Raw genomic sequence first — 22,932 nt, 5'->3', positions numbered from 1 at the left:
GGTGGGTTTTATATAATTACTTGATTACGAAACAAAGGAAGTATGGTGGCATGTTACATGTGCTGATTTACATTGAGAAAATCAGACAACAAGAAAAAATAGACAACACCTACAGACAAACGACAACTTGGAAAATCACTATGAAGATGAAAAACAATAAAGACAAAAAGACATTTCGTGTCTTCATTTATTAGCAAAACTGATATGATTGATGGGTGAAAATGACATCCAAAAAGGCGAGGGATGACTACCAGCTACATCTAGCTTACAGAAAATTAGGAAAGCAAACAATACTGAGCAACATCTTTATGCATACATGACAAGCATGCATGCTGCAACTTATTGAGCGAGTTGAACGTTTAATGCTTTTCCTAAGAGGTCTACAACAGTCCTCCACCGGACCTTCCCCCTCTCTAGCTTGGGCCCAACTGCCTGATTCCGGGCCCCACGCTCCCCTCATTGGGCCTATCCAAAGCCATTACATGTGCTCCGTCACACCAAACAATAAGGAACACTGGTCGAAAAGGCCTCGGATGCAGCCAAATGCGGACGGGGATATCTATGCATTTGTAGCAGATGCAAGCGGATTCAAACTGATCCGTAAAATATTCGAAATTTGTATTCTTACTTAGGGATCCGGAACGTTTGCTTATTCATTGAATGCCCATTGAATGCATGCCTGCTGGCCACGTTTCAATGCGGTCATTACAATTAGTAATAGGCACAATAGGACAATAGCTGTAAAACTATTTTTCAGCAAAAACCCTTTGGAGACTCTGGTAGAGAGTTGACACTTATCACTACCACACATTTCACAATTAACACCTGCAATTTCGCAGTTTATCGCTAGGTGGTTACAACCTTGCAGTGATCAAAGGTTAGACGTCCATAGGTGGAAGGTCGGTCGGTCCGTGTAGGAGTAAACGTACGACTGCCCTGAACGTACCGCTACCAGGGGGAAGCGCGAGCGTCATGTCCGGTGCAGCAGGCCGTGTGTACGACCTGTGCGTGGTGGGGGCGGGGATGATCGGGTCGGCGGCCGCTCGGCACGCCTCCGAGAGCCCGGGCGTCCGGGTGTGTCTGGTCGGGCCCGGGGAGCCACAGGTACGTCACAGGTACAGACAGGTTCAAGGCCAGGGTTTGTAACGTCACTAGGACTGCAGGGCTAGGTACGTCATAGGTACCACAGGTTTAAGACCAGTATACGCTCTAGGTTATGTCACCTGTAATAGTAACCCCTACACTGTAGATCAGTAATTACCTTCGCCAATAATTGGAGAAGGTTATGTTTTCCTGCCGTGTGTGTGTGTGTGTGTGTGTGTGTCTGTGTGTCTGTCAACAGCATAACTCGAGAAAGCTTAGATGGATTATCTTGATATTTGGTAGGTGGGTAGGTCTTAATGAGAGCTCGAACTGATTAGATTTTGGGCCCCCTGGCGGCTTGTCATGGTACGGTAGCTGAACTTCCGGTTTTGATATCTCATGATCCAGACATGCTAGGATGACGAAATTTGGATGGCAGATAGCTCTTGTGCTGGGGAAGAAGTGACGTGACATGAGTTTGGGCCCCCTAGTTGCTTTCTAGAACTGCAGGGCGGTTTAAAGGACAAATGTTTAAAGGAGGATAACTCAAGAACCGATTGATGGATCATCATAATTTTTGGTATGTAGGTAGCTTGAGTAATGCTTGACATAATGATATTACAATTATGCAAATATGGATGTAATTTGCATAATTAATGAGGAAATTCTATTAATCAGCTGCATTCCATGATAGGAAGTTCAAGTTTGCGACATATGTTATTAAGAACGAGAGAAACACAGGCAGATATCGATTATGCAAATGAAGACTTAATTTGCATAATTAATGAGAAAATGTTATAATTGCATAGTGGTAACTGCCAGGAATTTTATACTTGGGGTGTTTGAAGTTTAGTGAAGGTGAACATAATTTAACATAACTTATTCAAATAAGGACATCATTTGCATAATATATGAGGAAATGCTATAATGGCTTTCTTTGTTAAAATAAGACTGTTGGTGGAGATTATGATTAACAGATATAATTCATGCAATTGCGGATCCTATTTGCATAATCAGGGGGATTAATGCATTGTATATAAGTTCTTATTCATAAAAGCTAAGTTAAACATCATTTGGCGAAGGTATGAGATCGAGGAACTCTAGTTATCGTATGGGAATGAGCGAAACTAAGATTTGAGTTAGGTTCGATCCGCGTGTAACTGATTCAAACCTTACAGCCCGGTCTTTAATTTTCGGTTCGTTTGTCTGTTTGCCTGTTTGTTTGTTTGTTTGTTTTGTGTGTCCATAGTTATTTAAATGCAGGAGAGCCACTGAAAGTGAGAGGAAAATGGTGTATAACTTTAAACTTGCAGGGAGGTCGAATGGTAGGTGAAGCCACAATAACGAACTAAACAAAAAATTCATAACGACTTTGTTAGTTCAGTTTTGTGAAGTCTTCTATATCTGGTGTCCTTTTTTTTTACTATTTCGCCACACCGCCCCACACCCTCCTTCCCCTTTCCAGGATCGAAAGAGCCGCATTATTTTCGGGGCGCATTACGATGAGGGCCGCATCACCCGTGCCCTTGCCTCTGACCCGACCTGGGCACTACTTGCACAGAGATCTATCCGCAGATATCGAGACTTGGAAAGAAAAACAGGTAAGAAATGCATTGGTGTATCCTGAACCATGCTTTATCCAGAACCATGCTCATGCACGATTCTTGATAGTCCTCGCGCATCTACGTTCTTGGATGCGAATACTATCCAAACTGTACCTGATCCTAAACCTAACACATTCAGATCTTAATAGGCATTGCTTTGGGTACGATAATTTCACATGCAGTGTTAAGAATACCCATCTGCAGTCTAAATTTTGCAGATACATTTTTAATATTGCAGAAGGAAAAATAGAAACCTGCATTTTTTGTATATGCAGTGAGTTCATGGCCAGGCTCATAAGTGTGTACTAGTATTTCTGAGTATCTATGAATTACAAAATTCATAGATTGAAAAACAAAATTTTGGAATTGTGTACTATTGCAGAACACTGAAGTAATTCTACCACTAAAAATATTTCTACCACTATGAAATAAAGACTAAGCTTTAACTTCCAACACTTAGAATACAGAATTGAGACTTACCCAATTTTTCGGTTGACTCCATCAACCTTGTTCACGGAATGGACCCTTGTTCTGGAAGGGGTGAAAATCTCTCACAGACCTACCCTGAACAGAGACGGGGGGCGACACAAGTTATCTGGCACGTACTACGCTACTACGGTCACGTGTCTCTGATGTCACGTTCCAAGAGTAGACGGGTCCATTCCGTAAACAAGGTTGATTGAGTCAACCGAAAATTTGGGTAATTCCCTATTATGTAATCTAAGTGTTGGAAGTTAAAGCTTAGTCTTTATTTCATAATGACTTGTAACAACACAGATGAACTTTCATGCTATTTCTACCACTGATGTTTTTCAGGGATACAGTTCTTCAACGACGTCGGGTATCTCGTTGTCGGGTCTCCTGACGGCGATTACGTCAGAGACGTGCTGGAGAACGCCCGGCGTCATGACGTCACGGTCCGGGTGCTTTCCCGCGGACAGACCAGTGAGATGTTCCCTTATTTGGACATAGGGGAGGGGATGGTGGGACTGCTCGATTCCCGGAACTGTGGACACGTCTCCCCCAGGCGACTGGTGAGAGCACTGCTGACAGCAGCCCACCTGCAGGTACGGTAAAGCATGGAGTTCTAAGTTCTAAAGTAAGTTGTTGGAATTTTCTTACAACATCCTCTTAAATCAAGAGGCTTGCTTCTAGGGGTTAAAATCCTTACCCACAATAAGTCTTAGTTATTCCCTTGTATTTTGTGTAATTAATTTCATGTTTCGATTTAAATCATGTCAAGACACATATATCGTTCATTGAGCGCATTCGTGATACAGAATTTGTATGTGGCGGAATTTACATAAGATGCACTGCAGGAAATATCAAGACGCATGTTCCACATAGTTTGCTACATCGCATGTTCCGTTCGCTAGGGGTGCGTCGTGGTTGTGGTACATTTAAAATCTGTTACGTTCCAGGGGTGTGACGTTGTTCGTGACGTGGTTTCCTCGGTTGAACCCCCTGCCGGCTGGGCGAGACGCGCAGGCGCCAACCTGGCGGTGCGGACCGAGACGGGGGCCGTTATACACGCCCGGAGGGTGCTGCTGGCCACGGGAGCCTTCACGACGTTCCGCCGCCTGCTGCCGCCGGGGCTGCGGCCAGACCTCAGGCTCACCGGGCAGATAGTCTCACTGGTACGGCATTGCCTTAAGCTTCGGTCCCAATGTGCGCCGGTGCCCGTCGGGGATGTAGCCCCGGCCGGTCCTGGTCGGGCTCAGGAGTCGGGCGAGCATCAACTGTCATGGTCACAATTAAAAGTTTCCTTCAGTAGCATTTTGTTAAAAATTTTGTCACCCTCTTTGTTTGGTCTCCGGTACCCGGCAGGTACCCGGCAGATTCGCTGACGATGTCTTGTACTGACCTATACGTAATGCATGCAGAATTCACGCTTTTGTTGTGATCATTTCATCTGTGACGTCACCGGAGGTGTATCTGTCGGTGTTCTCACGGCTCGGTCACGGCGTCTTTGTGTCAGCGGGGCCCGGGTAGAATTTAAGTCAGAATTATATTCTTCTCGGGTCCCAGCCGGGCCGAAAAATAGCCCGGTAGCCGCAGGGTGTCCCGCGGGGCCACGTAGGGGTCACGCCTGAAAGTGCCATAAAACAGCCCGGGAACTACTCGGCAGGGCCCTTTTTTCAATTGGAACCAAAGCATTATCCAGAACCGTGCTTCAGCCAGAACTATACTCAGGCACGGTTCTAGATAGTCAAAGTGTATACAGAACCGTGCTTCAGCCAGAACTTTACTCAGGTACGGTTCTGGATAGTCAAAACGTATCCAGAACCGTGCTTAATCCATGTCAAAGTCATGTCCAGACACGGTTCTGGATCGCCAATGCGTATCCAGAACAGTGTCTGGGGCAAATGAACTTTTTGGGATACGCGGAGACTAGTGATTTTGACCATGGAAAGGTAATTTGGATGATTCTGGATCACGATTATGATTTTTACATTTTGCTTTGTATATTTCTATTAAGTTATTTATAATAATTGTATCATTTGTTCAATCTGATTTTCAGTTATACTGATCTCAGTTAACATTTCTTAGTTATGTTACTTGATTGTAAAATATAGTTTTATACAAATTGCTTTATGTTTATGTGTCCCTCGGCCCTCCTGGAAATGAAAAAAATTTACTGTTGAAGAGGCCATTCAGGTTTCAAGATAAAATAGATAAATAAATAAGTAAACCCTGACCCATTAATTATAAGGCATAGAATTAGAAGCGCAATGTTTGAGCTGGAGCGAGTTGATGACGTCGATCGAGCGGATGCTAACGTCGCCGTTCCAACGTTGGACGTCGAGCGGACACTAACGTCGCCGTTCCAACGTACTTCATACATATTTTGTTTCATTTCGTTCCATTTCGTTCTTTCTGTACACCGCTAGTTCCTCGTCTTTCAGGTGGAGATTAGCGAGAGTGACGCCGATCGTCTGCAGCGCATGCCCAGTTTATATCACAGACACCCAACAGACCAGAGGAAATGGTACTACATCCTGCCGCCGATTCGCTACCCCGACGGTGAGACAAAAAAAAGGTCATTCATTCCCGTCCGTACATACGCATCTTCAAATACACATCGGACATCATAAAGATGAGCATTCCAAAGCAGAAAGGAGGAGAAATAAAACATTGGATCTCGACTCTAGTCTTCTGACTACACCTGCCCATATTGCCTGGCTCTTTCATTGTGTTTTCTTTTCAAACAAGACTGTAAATGAAAACATACATTGCCATGGCGACGGTGGTTGTAGTTAGAGTTATTGCTTGCATGGTACTGCCATCATTTTATGATTTTGAGGAAGCCTTGATACCTTTTAAGTCTAGACAGATACAGTGCACTCCTCCCCTGAGTGTATAGTGAACAAGCCCCGGGGTCACAGAAAGTAGGGCCATCCGGGGCAGACAGGTCTTTCCAACGGTTTCCAGGAATGTGGGTATAGTGGGTCAGAGACATGCCTGTGGACATTCCATTCCTGTGGACAAAATGCCTGTACCATTCCTAGAATTCTTGCAAACTGCACACCACACTGTACCATTAGGCTCCTCCCTGAGACGTCGCGAAAAACACATAAACGTTTGCATCTGTATGAAACATATAACTTTGTGTTCCCCTTGCAGGCAAGTTTTACATGAAGATCGGACACAGTGCCCGCTGGGAGGCGCTGCTGCAAAGTGAGGAGCAGGTCCGAGACTGGTTCCGCTCCGGGGGCGACCCGCAGGCCATCCGCGTCATGACGGCCGAGCTCATGGAACTCGTCACGGGTATGTGTGCTGACGTCACGGGTATGTGTGCTGACGTCACGGGTATGTGTGCTGACGTCACGGGTATGTGTGCTGACGTCACGGGTATGTGTGCTCACGTCACGGATATGTGTGCTCACGTCACGGGTATGTGTGCTCACGTCACGGATATGTGTGCTCACGTTACGGTTACGTGTGCATACGTTACTGGTAATCCAAAAAAATTATTTTTGGGGGGATTCAGTAAAATGTTATCTACAGAATCAGAACAATTGCTTCTGCTCCAAGAGAATCCCTTCTATGTTACTGATACGTGAGAACGTATTAATGTTGTTTCCAATCACGGTCCTAAAAATTCTGAATTTGTGTAATTTTTAATCACAACAAAAATGAGGATCAAATGGTGATAAAGGAATCTACAAAGTTATAATCACGAGATCTTATAATAAGATAAATAGAAAATTTACATAGACGATTTTGCTTTTGCTTACAATTTTCCCAAATAATACTTTGAAATAATTCTGTCGCCTTTTCCCAATCATTTTTAGGACTTAAGCCGATCTCTGTTCACGGCGACACATGCGTAACAGTCAAGACGCCGACGGAACAGCTGTACGTTGCCATGGTAACCCCGTCGCTGGGCGTAGCCCTGGGTGGCAACGGGTGGGCGGCAAAGTCATGTGACGAAATCGGACGAATGGCAGCGAAGATGATCTTAAAGGGCCAATGGGACCACGACCTTCCCGGGGATCGGTTCAGAGTCAGATGGGCTGAAAAAATGCAACCGAAATCTAAACTATAACTCGTTTGCACAACCTGCAACACGAGTAGGGAAACGCTGAACTTTCTACGCGGTAAATACAATTGTTTGTCGGCGTAGATTGACTTCACTAATAGCAAAGCAGTGTTTACTCTAGTGACAAGGGTGCTGTCCCTAGTGCTGATACATTATCCTTATATAAGGATGTTGGTTCTAGTGACAAGGGTGCTGTCCCTAGTGCTGATACATTATCCTTATATAAGGATGTTGGTTCTAGTGACAAGGGTGCTGTCCCTAGTGCTGAACATGATATATCCTTTTAATGATTGAGCGGGCTACCCTGGCTAAAGAAAACATAATAAAAAAAAATATAAAAATAATAAATGTCAGCCATATTTCCTCATTCAGAATTTGTTTGTTTGTTTTGCCGCCCTCTAATTGCTTTGGATGCCTTTAATTTTGCACGAAATGTTATAGTACCACTAAGTATCTGATACCAGCCCAGAAAAGAACAAGAAACAGTCATGCCTTCAAATATCAGAGTTATCAACCAAGAATTGAGGTACATGTGTATTAAAAAACTCGAATTTCCCCAGAATTATCGTAGACTGGAACTCGTTGCCGCCAAACACAGTTGGGGCATCATCACTAGAAAGCTTTAAACAACTTCAGCAATCAAATAGGCAAATATTGAGTGTAACAAGACGTTCGGTGTGCCTGCGAAGCTGGTGTGTAACGCCGAAGGGCGTTTATACTGGCTATACCGATATAGATACAGATACAGAGTTTGCGTGAGTTGGTGGGGCGCTCTGCCGAGGCCTTTTTGCCCAGTGGAAGTTTCGGCATCCGAGCATTTGTCGGCCGTGTACGCTATTTTGACCTGAGTACTGCGGTCGGGCACTATGAGCCGCGAGAAGGCCCCTTGCTGTTATACATGACGTAAGTATCGAAATTGCGGTTAGAATTACATAATACGTGCACTTCCTAAAGTAAGGCCACACTGACTTAATTTTATGCATGACATCCACATGCGCATTGATTTTCGCCTGTTGTCAAACAAAAAAAAAAAAAAATCACGTCCATCGAGGCTCTGGCCTGGTTCTAGTCTAGGTCCTAGTAGTCCATTATAGTTAGCGACAATACGGAGCCGGGCACCCAGGCTAAAGCTACCAAAGCTCCACGACTTAGTACAGTGCCTATTCATCATCAAAAACAGCATGTGCCAGCTTGTCGTATACGTCGTACTGCCGCTAATTTAAAGTACCAGGTTTGTATTCCTGTGGTTTAGTACCATTTTTATTTTTGGTCGGATTTTTTTTATTCGCCCGCGCGCACTAGTTTGGGGGCCTTCAGAGGATGTCATCCATAAAATTAAGGCGGTGTGGCCTAAGAAAAAAAAAACATGATACACTGTTTTCAATTGGATTTACAGCCAAAAACTGGCGTATTTAAGCTTACATAGGGCTTTTCGATAAGACGGCTATTGCTGGCATTTTGCAGCAGTCGGCACTGTACTGATCGAGTTCATGAGTTCCGTGGAGCTTCGGTAGCCTGGGTGCCATCCCCCGTAGTACATAGTTACAGCCGGCTCCCTAATGTTGCTTCCGTGGACTATGGAGGATGGTATCCAGGCCAGAGCTTTTTTTAGAACAGGCGAAAATCAATGCGCGCGCAGATGACATCCATAATTAAATCACTGTGGCCTTACTTGATACGTGTGCTTGCTAAAGAAAGCAAAAGACCTCTTGATTAAGTTGATAGTGACTGTTTTCAATTGGACTCACAGCCAAAATTGTGGCGCATTATAAGTCTACAGCGAAATTGGCGTATTAAACCTTGTTGTGGCAGCGTTCTCATTGCCTTGGAAACCTGACCTTCAGGGGTCAAAGGTAAGGATTCTGCCATCCATAACCGGGGGATGAAACGGAATAATTAGTGCACATAGGCATTAATATATGGAATAATGTACACATGGGGAGGATGGTATACACTAACCGTAAACCTTTTCTAATACGGAGATGTAAAACGAAGTGATCATATTTATTTTCATATCGGAATCCCTTGACAAGACATGTTTGTGAATGGTTTAGCCCAGTTGATTCGGGTCAGTGACCGCGTGGTCGTTCGGTGGTACCATACCCGGAAGTAACGTGGTCCTCTAGGCTTACTATAGCAACAAATGGACGCTAACTTCGCTGTGTGACATTTCATACCTTATCAAGATCCTTGTGCTTTCTTCTGAAGCACCGTTGGAAGGTGGATGGGTGTTTTGCATTCAAATTTGCCGATGACATTCGTAAGCCTACGGGAGACGAGATGGCCCTCCCTAATACTGTCTAAACAGGGACTTTGCACCTTTGCATGGATAGCACAGTGAATCTCAGCACTACAAAACTGACTCTAACAAAAGATGGACCTACGGACGTTTTTATTGGTGTCTGCTAGCAGCGCAGTGTGGTGGTTGTGTACCTTCCTGTTCCTGGTCCCGAGAGCGTCCGCCATGCTGGTCCCTGGGTACAAGATCATGACGGCGAGTGATCGGATCATCTGGAACAACAAGTACGTCATCAGGGGAGGGGTTACCCTGGGTGCCAGCCAAGTTTACGGGTCGCTAGCCGTTTCCTCCGGCAGCCAGAAGCCCTTCGCCCGCAGACCTAAATTACCGCTTCCGTGGAATTGAGCCCGATTGTAGGGCCAGCCAAACTCCCCCCTGGCTAGACTCCCCCGTACGTAGCGCTAATTTACACCAGCGGGCGAAGGGCTCTTGCGGCCCGGAAAGCGAGTTCTGGCTTCCAGCGTAGCGATGGATTAGCCTGGTATTCAGTCTATCGAGGTTGGGGGCGGGTTCTCTTCGGGGCTGCAGGAGCTCTTCCCCGCCAGACTCAGCTAGGTTCCCGGGTATGTTTTGTACGACCGCGGTCCTAGCGTGCAAAGCATACAGGCGTAACACTCCTACCGGGCGGTCTGTTGAGCTCAAGGCCAGGCTAGGGGAAACTTATTAGCCCCCGAAGACAACCTGGTCCCAACCACGACAGACTGGATACCAGGCTAGGGATGGGTGAATGTGGTTCTGTGGGTGGCTATGTTACTGTAACAACATTTCTATCACATGTTAATTAAGCAGGGCTGGAAATACTGGGTGCATGTGCACCTTAGTACACCCTAAATTGGAGTTGTGCACCCAATTCCTTTCTATCTGTGGATGCATTGGTACACCAAAATATTTTTGTAGGTATTTTTGTACATATCAAATAATAGTACGCAGGCTATCCTTGGCATCAAAGCGTCAGAAAAATAATAAAATGTTTGATGTAGTACTTGTGTAAGATTTTGAACTTAGCAGCTTAGAAGAGGAGCATTGAGATCTTTAATTATGTTTTGTTTTATATGGTGCACCCAATTTTTTTTCTGATTGTAATATAAAAGTGAAGCAAATTCCATATATCGTTATCCATCACGTGTAGCTACCCCACCTAGCGATTGGGTTGTAAATTGCCACTTTTTTCTTTGTAATAAATCATGGGTCCAAATTTATGCCCAGACTTAAAGGTCACTTCATTGACAAAAGTGGCTGTGCAGGTCAAAAAAGACTTTTTTTGATCGAATAACTAAATTGTAGACTGAATGAATTATTGAATCAATCCCCAAGCAGGTCTTTCGGAGTCCATAGAAAGTACCATATTAGTCAGCCAGTATTTATTTGCCAGGGTGTTACCATTTGCCATAATTGAAAGACTGAATGGATGGATGAATTAGTTGATAATTTTATGATTGTTCTCTGTGTTTTAGAGCGATGTCTGTGCTGAACGCTGTCCTGACGGGAACAGTAGCTGCTGTTGCTCTCCTTTTGGAGGAACTGCCCAAACTGTACAACGGCACGCTTTGGTAAGTTATGTTAACCGAAGGAAAACAAATTGTTTTTCTGATCATTTTTTCCCTATTCTTATTCTCCAAAGAAATAAGATCAATGACCAGAACCAGACGTCTATCACCATGGTATCTAGTGTTAGGTTACATCATGTTGCAATTTATAGAAAGAGGGATTTAGACTGGGATTTGGACTTACAGATTTGCAAATGTTACCTTTCTAGTTCCAATTACTTTACTCACGGGTCCATTTCAGCCATTAAAGGCATGGCAATTGTAGGTAGACATTAGACCATTACTAATCTTGAGGTTGTATGCACTTCAAATGCTTGCTTTTATATCTATCATGCATTTCTATGTTTTGAGGGGGGTTCTATGTCTATGGTAAAAGTCTAATTCCCTATTTTACTCTACCATATCGTTGCAGGGAGGATTCTAGTGTTATCCACTACACAGCCTCAACTAACGTGGGGTACCTGCTTGTCGGTAAGTTCAATTTTCACCGTTCATGCATTAAAAAATGTATATGTTGAACATGGACGCAGCATCTCTGCAGTTCAATAGAAAACAGTTAAGCGGCCAACCATCATCCGTGTCCTTCCATTTGTCAGCGTACTTAGTCTGGAGAAACAAACACAAACTCACATCTCAGCCACCCAAACTGATACTTCTGTATCCGGCAGTAACGTTAACAATTTTGACTGTTTTTTTTCGTTTACTCGACAATTCATTATTCTAAAACTCAACGTTCCCTTGTACTTCACAATTGTGTCCTATTATTTTATTTCTTTCGTCACTGGGTGGGGAATTGGCCATGCGCTTCCAACATCTTTGTTCTTATAATAAGTACGTCACGTCATGTAATTGATTAAATTTAAATTGATTTTTTTTCTATTACTAGTAATCTATATCTTTTGTTATGTGTAAAAAGTAGCATTAAACTAAGTCCTTGCTACTTGAGTGCACTATCACTTTTGTGTTGTATAGCGTTCCTCGATCAATTTGTGAATAATAAAAATGTTTGAAATGTGCCTCCCAGACACAGGCCTGCTGCTAAGGAACCCCGGTATGACCGACCGAGGTATCCTCATCCACCACGTCATCATCGTCGTGTGTATCCTGGCAAAAATCGTGAGTTAGTCGTACGATAGTCTTACGATGACAAACTGAGCATATTCTTGTTATAATTGTGCATAATTATGTCTTATACGATACAGCTGTCTTAGATTCTTGTCGGCCTTTTGCTCTGTTACAGCTTGCATAAATTCTACGACTTACACATCAAAATCGCTCCACGGTTTAAAAAAAAATGGTGCCCTTGCCCTTGCCTACTACCCTATACGTTAAATCCTTAGTTTCAGTCAGAATTTTGCCTGTTGCATGGGATATCTTTTCCGACATTACATTTAGAAACTACAGAATGGATGTTAACGCCATACGATAAATAGATAGGTAGGAAAATGTTTGATATAGATGCTGGGACAACAAAACAGCAACTTGCATCAAGTTTTTACTTATTTAAAGGAAAAACATCATATGTTGTCACGTTTAACCTTTTTTTATACATTTGCAATGATAATATACGCGTTAGCTTACGCTCTATAATTTTCCAAGAGTATTGCAAACTTGTAGTAAAGACTAGTGTAATAATGACACTTTACATTTTGTTTCCTTGCAGCTTTTGGATTTCGGTCCACCGACGTTCTTCAACGCAATGCGCATGATCCAGGAAGTGTCTAACCCATTTCTACACTTCAGGTTGGTATAAAGTTTTCCATTTATAATAACTTCGGGGCCTAAACTTTCGATGACTTTTCGATGGCTTTTTCCTTGTAAATTTTTTTAATAAGGCCATACTTTGGTATGTCAGTCAACACTATGCTATGCTATGGACTGGCACCTTGTTTTTACTTTCCCGATACCACAGTATGGAAAAAATTAAATTTGACGAAAATGCAACCAGCCCCCCATTGGTTGAACAGCTAATTGCCATTCTCTCATTGGTTGAACTGCTAATTATGATGGGCAGTCAGGATATCTTTTCTCTTAGAGTCGTTTTAGAGCTAGTTAGATTAGTATCAGTAGTCCTGTTTGTACTACAAGCATGTATATACCTTTCTATCTGCTTTATAATACCTGTACTTAGCCCGATAGGGCATGAATGTGCAATAAAGATTATCTGTATTTCTTGCATTCACGTCACCAACGGTCTTCTGTTTGCAGCGTCCTTTCTGTTGTCCCATGTTTTCCCGATCCCGTACTATCGACATTTTTGACGGAAATACAGCCACTCCCTCATTGGTTGAAGCAATAATTGTCATTCTCTCATAGGTTGAACTGCTAATTATGAGAGAATCGTTTTCTTTTTTTTTTCTTGCAGGTGGCTCCTTACGGCGATCAGGGTGTCTAGAAGTCTAGACTTTACGTCACCAACGGTCTGCTTTTTGCAGCGTCCTTTCTGTTCTCCCGTGTTTTTCCAAATCCGTACTATGGGCACACTTGACGGAGATGCAGCCGCTCTCCTATTGGTCAAACCGCTAATTGCCATTCCTCTCATTGGTTGAACTGCTGATTATGATGGACAGTCTGGGTCATTTTCTTTTCTTCTTGCAGGTGGCTCCTTTTGGCGATCGGGGTGTTTAGAAAGTCTACTTTACATCACCAACGGTCTGCTATTTGCAGCGTCCTTTCTGTTCTCCCGTGTTTTCCCAAATCCGTACTATGTGCATATTTGACGGAAATGCAGCCACTCCCTCATTGGCTGAAGCACTAATTGCCATTCTGTCATTGGTTGAACTGCTAATTATGAGAGAATCGTTTTCGTTTTCTCTTGCAGGTGGCTCCTCACAGCGGTAGGGGTGTCTAGAAATTCTAGACATTACATCACCAACGGTCTGTTATTTGTAGCGTTCTCCTGTGCTTTCCCAAATCCGTACCATGGGCATACTTGACGGAAATGCAGCCGCTCTCCCATTGGTCGAACCGCTAATTGCCATTTCTCTCATTGGTTGAACTGCTGATTATGATGGACAGTCACGATCGTTTTCTTGTCTTGCAGGTGGCTCCTCACAGCAATGGGGGTGTCTAGAAATTCTAGACTTTACGTCACCAACGGTCTGCTATTTGCAGCGACGTTTCTGTTGTCCCGTATTTTCCCGATCCCTTTCTACTGGACTCAGTCAGTCCACCTCATCGCCTCCCCACAGACATACGCACGGTTCGGCGCGGTTGGACTCGGCTTCTGGTTCGTTGCGGACCTTCTATTTGACGGGATAAACTGTTATTGGGCAGTGAAAATCTGCAAAGGGACGTACAAATTCATGAAGACGAGAAAGTTAGAATAATTTGCTGCAACTTGTAACATTCACCAAGGTGGCCAAAGAAAAGGACCAATAGGAGCTCAGGGTTTTTGACTACTTTAGAAATCAGTCCAATGGGAGCTCAGGATTTACATTTACTATGAAAACCGGTCATTACGTGTCTTTATTTCACAACATGTTCAGAAACATCAGATCTATGCACATGTGGTAAACAATTAAGTTTTGTACATAAATGATAAGTGATGAGTAAACCTATACCTTTCACGGTGACCCTTTCATTGCATAATCTGCACTTGAAATGTATAAATATATGAAATAATTTTGTCTAGTCTTGTGCAAAGTTTCGGCGGGCTTACTACTGGTGTGCTTGTTTGTGTACTGTCCTTGGCAAGTCTTTCATTTAGGCTATTATTGACTCTACAAGCAGATGTTGTGGGGAATGCTCGTTAGCGTTTTATATATGGCTGTTTTTGTTTGTTTTTTGACGTTACCCCCACCGGCGACCTCCTCTGGCTAATGGATACCGTCTTGCCACCGAAAGGGGTATGGAGATAGCTATTAATTAATCTCCCACGATAACTCCACGACTACGAAAACTTCTACCTACCGGAGGGTTAGTTGAGCCGAGCGGCTTAGGCATGCATGCAGCCCCCGGTCTACCCTGTGCCACGTTAACACCACGTGAAAAGCATACACTACGTTATAATCAGTGCGAGCCATTGGTTCTGTGTTTTGCGGCAGCCAGTTGAAACCAGTTTCTGCCGGTTGCAGTCAGTAAATAATTCGTTGCCAAGCAACTGAAAAAGACTCGTATAATTTTTTTTGACCTTTATTTAAAGGGACACAAGAATGCATAGAAAGTGCCCAAATCGAACGCGCGAACATGCGACGTTGGCCTTAGGCTAATTCTTAAGAACTTCGCGTTTGCGTCATTTTGAAGGTATGGCGGCGGCCAATTTGTGAACGCTAGGCGCTAGCCCCAAATTCAAACGGCCGGCAGCGCTCTAAACTACGACGAGCTAACGAACTAAGTATAGAAATCACTTTTCAGACATACCATGCATGACATAATGACATATTTTATCGAGCCTCTTTTGTCCCTTTAAAGATAGTGTGTTGTCCATCACAATACTGTTCTTTCACAACCAGACGGTGCACGTGGTTTAAAGTGCTCATGACACCAAAAAATGACCTTAGCTGATTGTAATTAACATAACTAGTATTACCTGGCTAACGGACATATTTACAATAAATATGCATGGTTCTCCTGTTACATTCGAAATTCTAATGCCCTGCCTTGGAAAACTCAGCACAAGAAGGCCGTACAAGCTCAATTTTGCAGTCATTATGATTGGAACAAACATTAAGTGACTATATTGTATATATTGTATGTACACTTCCGATATTTGTATGTATTTTACGGACTCTTTTTTTGGTGCCATTTGGTCTTTAATGTCTTGTCTCACCGCGGATGTGCGTCAGAAACACGTTGCACCTCTAAGCTCTAAACTCTAAACACGTGAACAAGGTCACAGAACTGAGCTGGGCTACTGTGTCTTTTACACCGTGTTATCTGACAAATCCGTACAACAAAAGACGGTTACGTATGCCCGCATGTATACGTGGATAATTATAAGGCCTACAGCACAGAAGTTGTACTCTAACATTCCAGTAGCCTGTTATCCAGTCTGATCGTGGTCTGGGCCCAAAGAGCTCTGTCCCGCCCGCCTCACATAGGTTTCCCGGTGTGTATTTCGCGAGAGATTGATTAGCCCTCCACAAACATCGTGTTGGGGCAAACCAAATCCCCAAGCATACTGTCTCTCATTAGCGTAACTCTCCTACCGGGACGGTCTGTTGCACTGGGCGGGGGAAGCTATTAGAGCCCCCGAAGGCACAACCTGCCTGAACACCCCAACACCCCCAATCACGTAAGACTGGATACCAGGCTAACATTCTAGTCTCCACCAGACTCCTTGGTAGGCTACATACTAAAAAGGCGAAATCGGCCTATAAAGAGAGTGGTATGTAATTAGCCAGGGGAGTTAGCTGGCATAGTAGAACAAATTGGCCAGTTATTAGGAGACTGTTGGAGGCTAAAAACGTTCCATGTCAAAAATAGAACTATTATGCAGCAAGTTTAAACTAATTTCCAACACAAGAAACTGGACTCAAATTTTCGACTGTACAACTCCAGTCTTTGTCAAGGAATGATCAACCTACTGTTTCCGTGACGTCACTCAGATAACACACGTAACTCCATGTACAGTCGAAAATTTGGGTGAGTCCAATTTCTTGTGTTGGAAATTACAGTTTATACTTGCTGCATAATGACTTCTACCAACACAGATGAACTTTCAAGATAAAAAAAACTAGATTATCTTATTTATTTGTGTCTTTAAATCGAGTATTTGGAGACAAAACAGTTTACTGTTCTGTAGCGACACTGAATATCAGAGAACGTTCTAAATGGGTTAGCCATTAGACTAACACCACAAACATTATGCTATTGATGGTCCGTGTCAAAATAAAACTAGATTAGTTGGAATCTAAAACAAAAATGGGCGAGTATTTTTTACTGTTTTCGTGACACGCAGGACCCACTATACATTCTCTTCTTGGTCTAGTTCTTTTTCAGTCAAACCTTTGACGTTTCAGTACTAACTTGCAATTAAACCTTAGACTTTAAAAAAAATGGTAGACTTGTAAAAAAAAAACTATATACTTAGATTACGTTCTACGTCGACGTAGTTGATCTTATATCATACAAGATCGGAACTTACTCATAATAGAATACAATTTATCAATGGCAATATTAACAACTGATCAAAATTTAAAATCAAATCTAGAGACTCATCGTGACGCAGAAAATATATTCAACTTTAAAACTTTTTAAATACTTTCGTGGTCATGCTTAAGTAGGCATAGGGTTATACAATTTTCATACAACACGTCATTTATATGTGATATCCATTTGCAGACACAGCACGACAACAGATATTTAAGCAAAATTTACGATGTCCGTATTGAGACTTTAAAGGCAGGGAAATATTTTAGCATGGTTTACAGATACTGAAATATTCAGTTCCGACAAACATGTTTAACTTATATGTCCCAGAAAGCTATAGGAAATGTTTCGTATTTCAAAACTTAAGTCAAATTTGAAACATGAGTAAATCAATCAGTGTACGGAAGGACCACGTAACGACGATCTTTACGTACTCGTATAAGACGTGTATAGATGCGTAAAGATGGAATATACGTTGACTATATACGTATGAATATACGTTGGCATAGTTTAAGCATCCGTGAATACCGTTTTTCGTGCCGTGAGACCTTAAACTACGTTTTACACTAATTTTAAGAATTAAATTTTCAGCCAATCAGCCAGTCCGCGCTACTAGCCTTTCAAGTCTTTGTCACCACCTCCGAGAGGACACTTCACAAAGCAGGGGGAATTAGACTGATGTCAGTATTACATTATCCACACATAAAGCACAGTTGTACGTGGCGTGTTAGTTGTTGGTAAGTCCTACCGCTGGTCGGTAGGTTTGCAGTTCGGGAGAAATCAACACAGTTCTTCGTGAAGACATCTCTTTTATTTGAGAAGGTGAGTGAAATCTTTTCTAAGTTGTTTGCCAGTTATGAATAGAGCCATTTGATCGGAAATCATATTGATGTTCAAAAATAACGTAGTCGTGCCTAGAGCGTAGACTGCTGTTACAGTAATTTGTGGGAAAAGTTATGCGTTGCTCTATTTGCTTAGGCCACACTAATTTTATTTGTTGGTTCTCGGATTTTTTTCTGAAAAAGTATGAATCGACAGGGCGAAAATAAGAAATAAAAACAGGTTAGGCATCCAGTTATAGCCACAAATACTATGATTGGAGCCATGAAGTCAACACAAAAGGCTGGGTTAACATTTGTCAACAAATTTTGAACTTTTAATCAAACCACTGCATTGACAGATGAAAAACCTGAAACAACTAGGAAGAAAAGGACTTTCCTCAACTGTTGGGAGCAAAATATGAGCATTTTTGAGTTGATTTTAATCAGGAAAAAAAATGAAGAGGCGAATCAAATTAATTAAGATGGTGCGGCCTTAGGTACAATTACACAAGAAATTTATTCTGGTAAAAAAAGGCCCCTTTTTTACTAGAATAAATTTGATTCTAAGCGACCGGATCGGTGACTGGCTTCGATCAGGTCAACTTTTGTCGGTGGAGCGCTCACGATTCGGCTCAATCCGGCTAGGCCACGACCCACCTCGCGAGGTGGATCGTTGCTAAGGTGTATCAAGCCAAACCAAGCCGGATCGGGAGTGTTCTCATTGGGGGTAAAGTTGACCTGATCGAAGCCTGTTGCCAATCGATTCAGCTCTATCTGGACAAATTCATCCTAATTGGGATATATCCTATTGACCGTTAAAGGACCAAGATCGCTTTTGTGTGAGCCTTTTTTTAATTGGAATGCGATGCAGCATTTAAAAGTATGATTTAAAAGACGCAGAGATCATAAAACAGACTGTTCTTCATCTATTGTGTTAGTTGAGCGACCCGTCAAATGTTTTTTTTTTTTTCGATTCCAGTCTCTGGTAAAAAGGGGGAACGTGTAAGAGATCTGCACTTATGTAAAAAGACACACTGTAATCAGTGGACTACAGTAGCCTTTGTAGACCTGTGTAGGCAAATGGCTAGGAAAAAGCTGATGGCCACCCTACCTCTATATGGCAAAATGTGAAGGGGCAATCATTACTTTTTAGCACCTTTCAGAAAACAAACTTGGACGATAGGGTTCATTTTAAAGAGATAGGGAAGTGTTCTCGATCGGGTTTTTGCACAAAAGAGCAATTTTTTCACCAGTCGTGACAGAGAAGACAGACGCTGTGTATAGTGCGCACAGGCTCATCGTACAAAGGAAATCCCTCTACTTGCTAGCTCTTTTCAACAAGCAAAATATTAATGAACAGATGACAACAGCTTAACATCCCGTCTTATAAGGACTTCGGCCGTTTCCAGTAGCGTGCATGTCGGGTGAGCGACAACAGCCGGGATTCGAACTCCCAACCTCTTAGTCCAGAGGCAGTTGTATGTTGCAGCATATATCCATTCTCTTCTCTCATAGTCTCGATGAAAAGTGGCCAGCAGGCCGATTTCAATATTTCATCAAAGGGGGGTCCAGACAATGCTCTACGCTAAATTTTGAGAGCTGGCAACGTATTACGCTGAATTCAGGAATCCTCTCGATTACGCTTTACGTTAAATTCCAAGTGGCTACAACGCATTACACACGTTCTTCGCAAAATGCGCTAATTATGCTCTACGTTGAATTAGAGCGGTCCGTCTACGCAAAACATAGAATTTCAACGACCAATTACGCTCTATGGAAAAGGGCATGCGGGCCACCATTAAAAAGCAAAGGCTCAAACAAACAACTCTAGAATCCTGTGCCAACCCGTTTTGTCCTATTATTACTGGCGCCCAGAGGTTTTACATGTGCCACGTCTGTAAGGAAGCCTGGATTTTGGTCCGGCATTTTTTTAGTCTTTTTTGTACTCGCCACTTTGGGACGTGGCAAGGTCTGATCCTAATACCCCATTTTAACCCTCTTCCTCTGTACTGTATTATTCACATTTTTGCCAAAGGACATGAGGATCATTGTTGACGTAACAGAGGATTCTTGATTGGCATGTTTTTTCACCAACCATTTTTTAACAGAAAATCCGACTAAGAACCATTGCCGAGAAGAAAATGAATAATTTCACACTGCAGTGATTCTGACGTATGTATTGCTTTAGTCGTGGTGTTAAAAGGAGATAGATCTTTGTTTGAATCTCAAATTCGTTAATTTTATGTCAAGAGAGGCAAAAACAAGTAGTAGGACATTTTGAATAGAAATGCGTTTCTTGTTTATAGTTCTAACATAAAAATTACCTTTAAATTCAGAATCTGTCTTACTACAAGTCATTGCAATTGGCATTTATAATTTTTATCATTTGTTCGCTGCAAAAATGTTGTCGTGTCCATCGCATCTACGTCACCCTGTTATGTCGTCAGTGATTTGGGGGTGTTTTTCTTTAATTGGTTTACATAAAGGGTGTTTTGTAGCCAATCAGATAGCAGAACGTCATTTGATGCTCCCTTATTTGCATAACCTAATTATCATCTCCGCTGTTACCAGCTACTTGACAGAGAGCGCGTAGTACTGAAGAAGTAGGGGAGAAAGTTACACTGTGGCTCACGAAGACATACGTAACTTACACCGTTGTTTGTAAAGTGACAAGGGACTACGAAAAGTAAGTCTAATGTTTTTTTTTAGCTACTGGTAACGAAAGGGGCATTTTCGAAGATATGATGCATGTTTTAAAATGGATCTTTCTCCAGAAGTGTTTGAAGGATTTGAATTTGATTTTTTTATACATGTGCGTATGGATGCAACGCGAGTTTGTATGCTATTCTGCCACGTACCCTCGTTCAAAAATTACCCACAATCAAAATTATGCTTTCAAGGTATGTTTAGGAATGTCTTGAACGCCTGTATATTTTTACGAGTTCAATACCTCGCAAACTACAGATTAGGTGGGGTCGTGTGGCGTAGAGGCAGAGTGCTTGACTCGGAACCTAGAGGTCCCGGGTTCGAGACCTGCCATGCCACCGATCTTGCGCCATTGGGAAAGGCACTTTACACGACTTTCCTCACATTGCTTAGGTGAAAATGAGTATTGTATTGCCCCTGTGTTGGTGGCGGCATTAATATAAGTTGAAAAAACTTGATTGTGCCGTCACCACGTTTTGTGATTAGATGTTGGAATATTAAAAAAAACATATTTTTTTCTTATTCAAGTGACGATACAATACAGACATATTTTGGGAGGGTAGATAGCATTAGGTCAATATTTTCCTGGGATCGTGATAGCATAGAAGAATTGGATGTTGGTAAATTCAAAGAACTTTTAAATGTGGTGATTTGATCGTGAGAGTTGTCTCTTCGTAGTAGTTAAAAATTCATTATACATAACTCTTGAAATCTGCCGGAAAAAAGCTTGAACAATTTTATTCTAGCTCCACGTTTCAAGAACTCAGTACATACGTAAAGTGTCAATTGATAAATTCTGCAAAAAGCCAGCATGTGCCGTATGTCGTATTGCCGCAAATTCAGCTTTGTATTCCTGTGGCGTAGTAGCATCTTTCTCTTTGGTAGGAATTTTTTTATTCGCCCGCGCGCACTAGTTTGGGGTATTCAGAGGATGTCATCCATGTGCCTAAACAGTAGATGTCTGATAGAAACATTATGCGCATTTATACAGGGTTAATCGGGCATGCAAAATCGAGCTAACTGGTTGTATAACATTGTTCGGGAACCCTCTTCTTACGATTTTATGTCAAAAATTAATTATCAGCTATTCGAAGGTGACTTCGTAAGAAAATATCGTATGTTAGCATAATCATCTGACCACACCAATGATCTAGGTGGCCATCTCTCCCGAACAAGACAGGTGAATTCTGTTCCACACATCGAGTCCCTCAACAAGTCCGTGCACCATGTACATGTAGGCCTGCTTTGATTTGCTTTAAATCAAATTTGATTTATTGAAATTACGACAGTACAAAACTGTACAATATTAGGACAAAGGCAGCTGTTTATGGTGCTGTGTCTCACAATTAGAAACAAATACAGGACAGGGCAATACTAATTTTTTTTTTTGACTTAAGCTGGGAAAGTCGTGTAAAGTGCGTTTTCGAAGGGCACAAGATTGGTGGCATGTCAGGACTCGAACCCGGGACCTCTTGGTTCCGAGACAAGCACTCTGCCGTCGCGCCACAAGGCCCCACTGCTTTGCTAAACGATAAGACCTTCACCTTTAAGTACAAAAGGCATAAATTGTCGACGATGAGCCACGCTGCGTTATTCTATCAAGTCTCCCGAAACACGTGGATATAAAGGGTTCCTCTCACGCAAGTTTCAACCGGCAGGACGTCATGTAATCCCCGTACAGTACGCCGGGATTAACCGGTGTTAGAGCACCTTAAGCCCGCGCCACGTTTGCAAGCTTGTCCCTTTATCCGACTGTTGACGCGTGACAAGACCTACCCATCCTGTTATTATCTGACTTAGTACACGATTACACAAAGGCTTTCGAAACTGTGATTTTACCATTCTTTAAGTAATGACTTCTAATTATCTCGTTGCCTGCCCTTAGTATTGTCCACATCACTGGTAGCATTTGTCAAGATGTCTTCTGTTCATTAATGAGTGTTATTTGAGCATGAAACATTGGTACTGCAGCAGAACGTTCGGTTTTTGTATCTTTTGTTCTGAACATGCTGTGGTCTTGACTTTTTTTAATTATTATTCATTGAAACATAACATTACAAAAACATGGACCCGGTGGGCCTGCACTGCAAGTTTTAAACGTATTTTAACGGCGCCACTCAACATAGAAACACCGCGAGTTGACGTAGCAGATCTATTTTTTTAGTTTTCCTACTTTTTGTGTCTAGATAATATAGACGTCTTGGAAGTATTTGAGAGATAACCGCCCCAGAAGGAG

General features: G+C 42.5%; 2 protein-coding genes across 2 annotated transcripts; both read left to right on the top strand.

The window, feature by feature from the left end:
• Positions 1-951: 951 nt before the first annotated feature.
• Positions 952-7,543, top strand: LOC109475024 (N-methyl-L-tryptophan oxidase-like). The gene is made up of 7 exons (XM_019775562.1): positions 952-1,104; positions 2,549-2,684; positions 3,504-3,754; positions 4,109-4,324; positions 5,594-5,711; positions 6,312-6,455; positions 6,983-7,543. The coding sequence occupies exons 1-7, from the start codon at positions 973-975 to the stop codon at positions 7,234-7,236; spliced, it is 1,251 nt and encodes a 416-aa protein (XP_019631121.1). The 5' UTR covers positions 952-972; the 3' UTR covers positions 7,237-7,543.
• Positions 7,544-9,308: 1,765 nt separating this feature from the next.
• LOC109474935 (transmembrane protein 56-like) lies at positions 9,309-14,643 on the top strand. The gene is made up of 6 exons (XM_019775435.1): positions 9,309-9,753; positions 10,984-11,079; positions 11,489-11,547; positions 12,101-12,192; positions 12,740-12,819; positions 14,120-14,643. The coding sequence occupies exons 1-6, from the start codon at positions 9,605-9,607 to the stop codon at positions 14,403-14,405; spliced, it is 762 nt and encodes a 253-aa protein (XP_019630994.1). The 5' UTR covers positions 9,309-9,604; the 3' UTR covers positions 14,406-14,643.
• The last annotated feature ends 8,289 nt before the right edge of the window (positions 14,644-22,932 follow it).

This window comes from Branchiostoma belcheri, unplaced genomic scaffold (assembly GCF_001625305.1).
Source record: "Branchiostoma belcheri isolate BF01 breed outbred unplaced genomic scaffold, Haploidv18h27 scaffold102, whole genome shotgun sequence".
In the NCBI taxonomy this organism is placed as follows: Eukaryota; Metazoa; Chordata; class Leptocardii; order Amphioxiformes; family Branchiostomatidae; genus Branchiostoma; species Branchiostoma belcheri.
Note: the sequence above shows the minus strand (reverse complement) of the source record. Positions and strands in the feature narration are given on the sequence as shown.

Excerpts from the sequence above, each read along its gene's own strand:
- LOC109475024 (XM_019775562.1), top strand. The coding sequence starts at position 973 with ATGTCCGGTGCAGCAGGCCGTGTGTACGACCTGTGCGTGGTGGGGGCG. Across the intron at positions 1,105-2,548 it reads TCGGGCCCGGGGAGCCACAG|GATCGAAAGAGCCGCATTAT; the intron begins GTACGTCACAGG and ends TCCCCTTTCCAG. Across the intron at positions 3,755-4,108 it reads TGACAGCAGCCCACCTGCAG|GGGTGTGACGTTGTTCGTGA; the intron begins GTACGGTAAAGC and ends GTTACGTTCCAG.
- LOC109474935 (XM_019775435.1), top strand. The coding sequence starts at position 9,605 with ATGGACCTACGGACGTTTTTATTGGTGTCTGCTAGCAGCGCAGTGTGG. Across the intron at positions 11,548-12,100 it reads CGTGGGGTACCTGCTTGTCG|ACACAGGCCTGCTGCTAAGG; the intron begins GTAAGTTCAATT and ends TGTGCCTCCCAG. Across the intron at positions 12,193-12,739 it reads TGTGTATCCTGGCAAAAATC|CTTTTGGATTTCGGTCCACC; the intron begins GTGAGTTAGTCG and ends GTTTCCTTGCAG.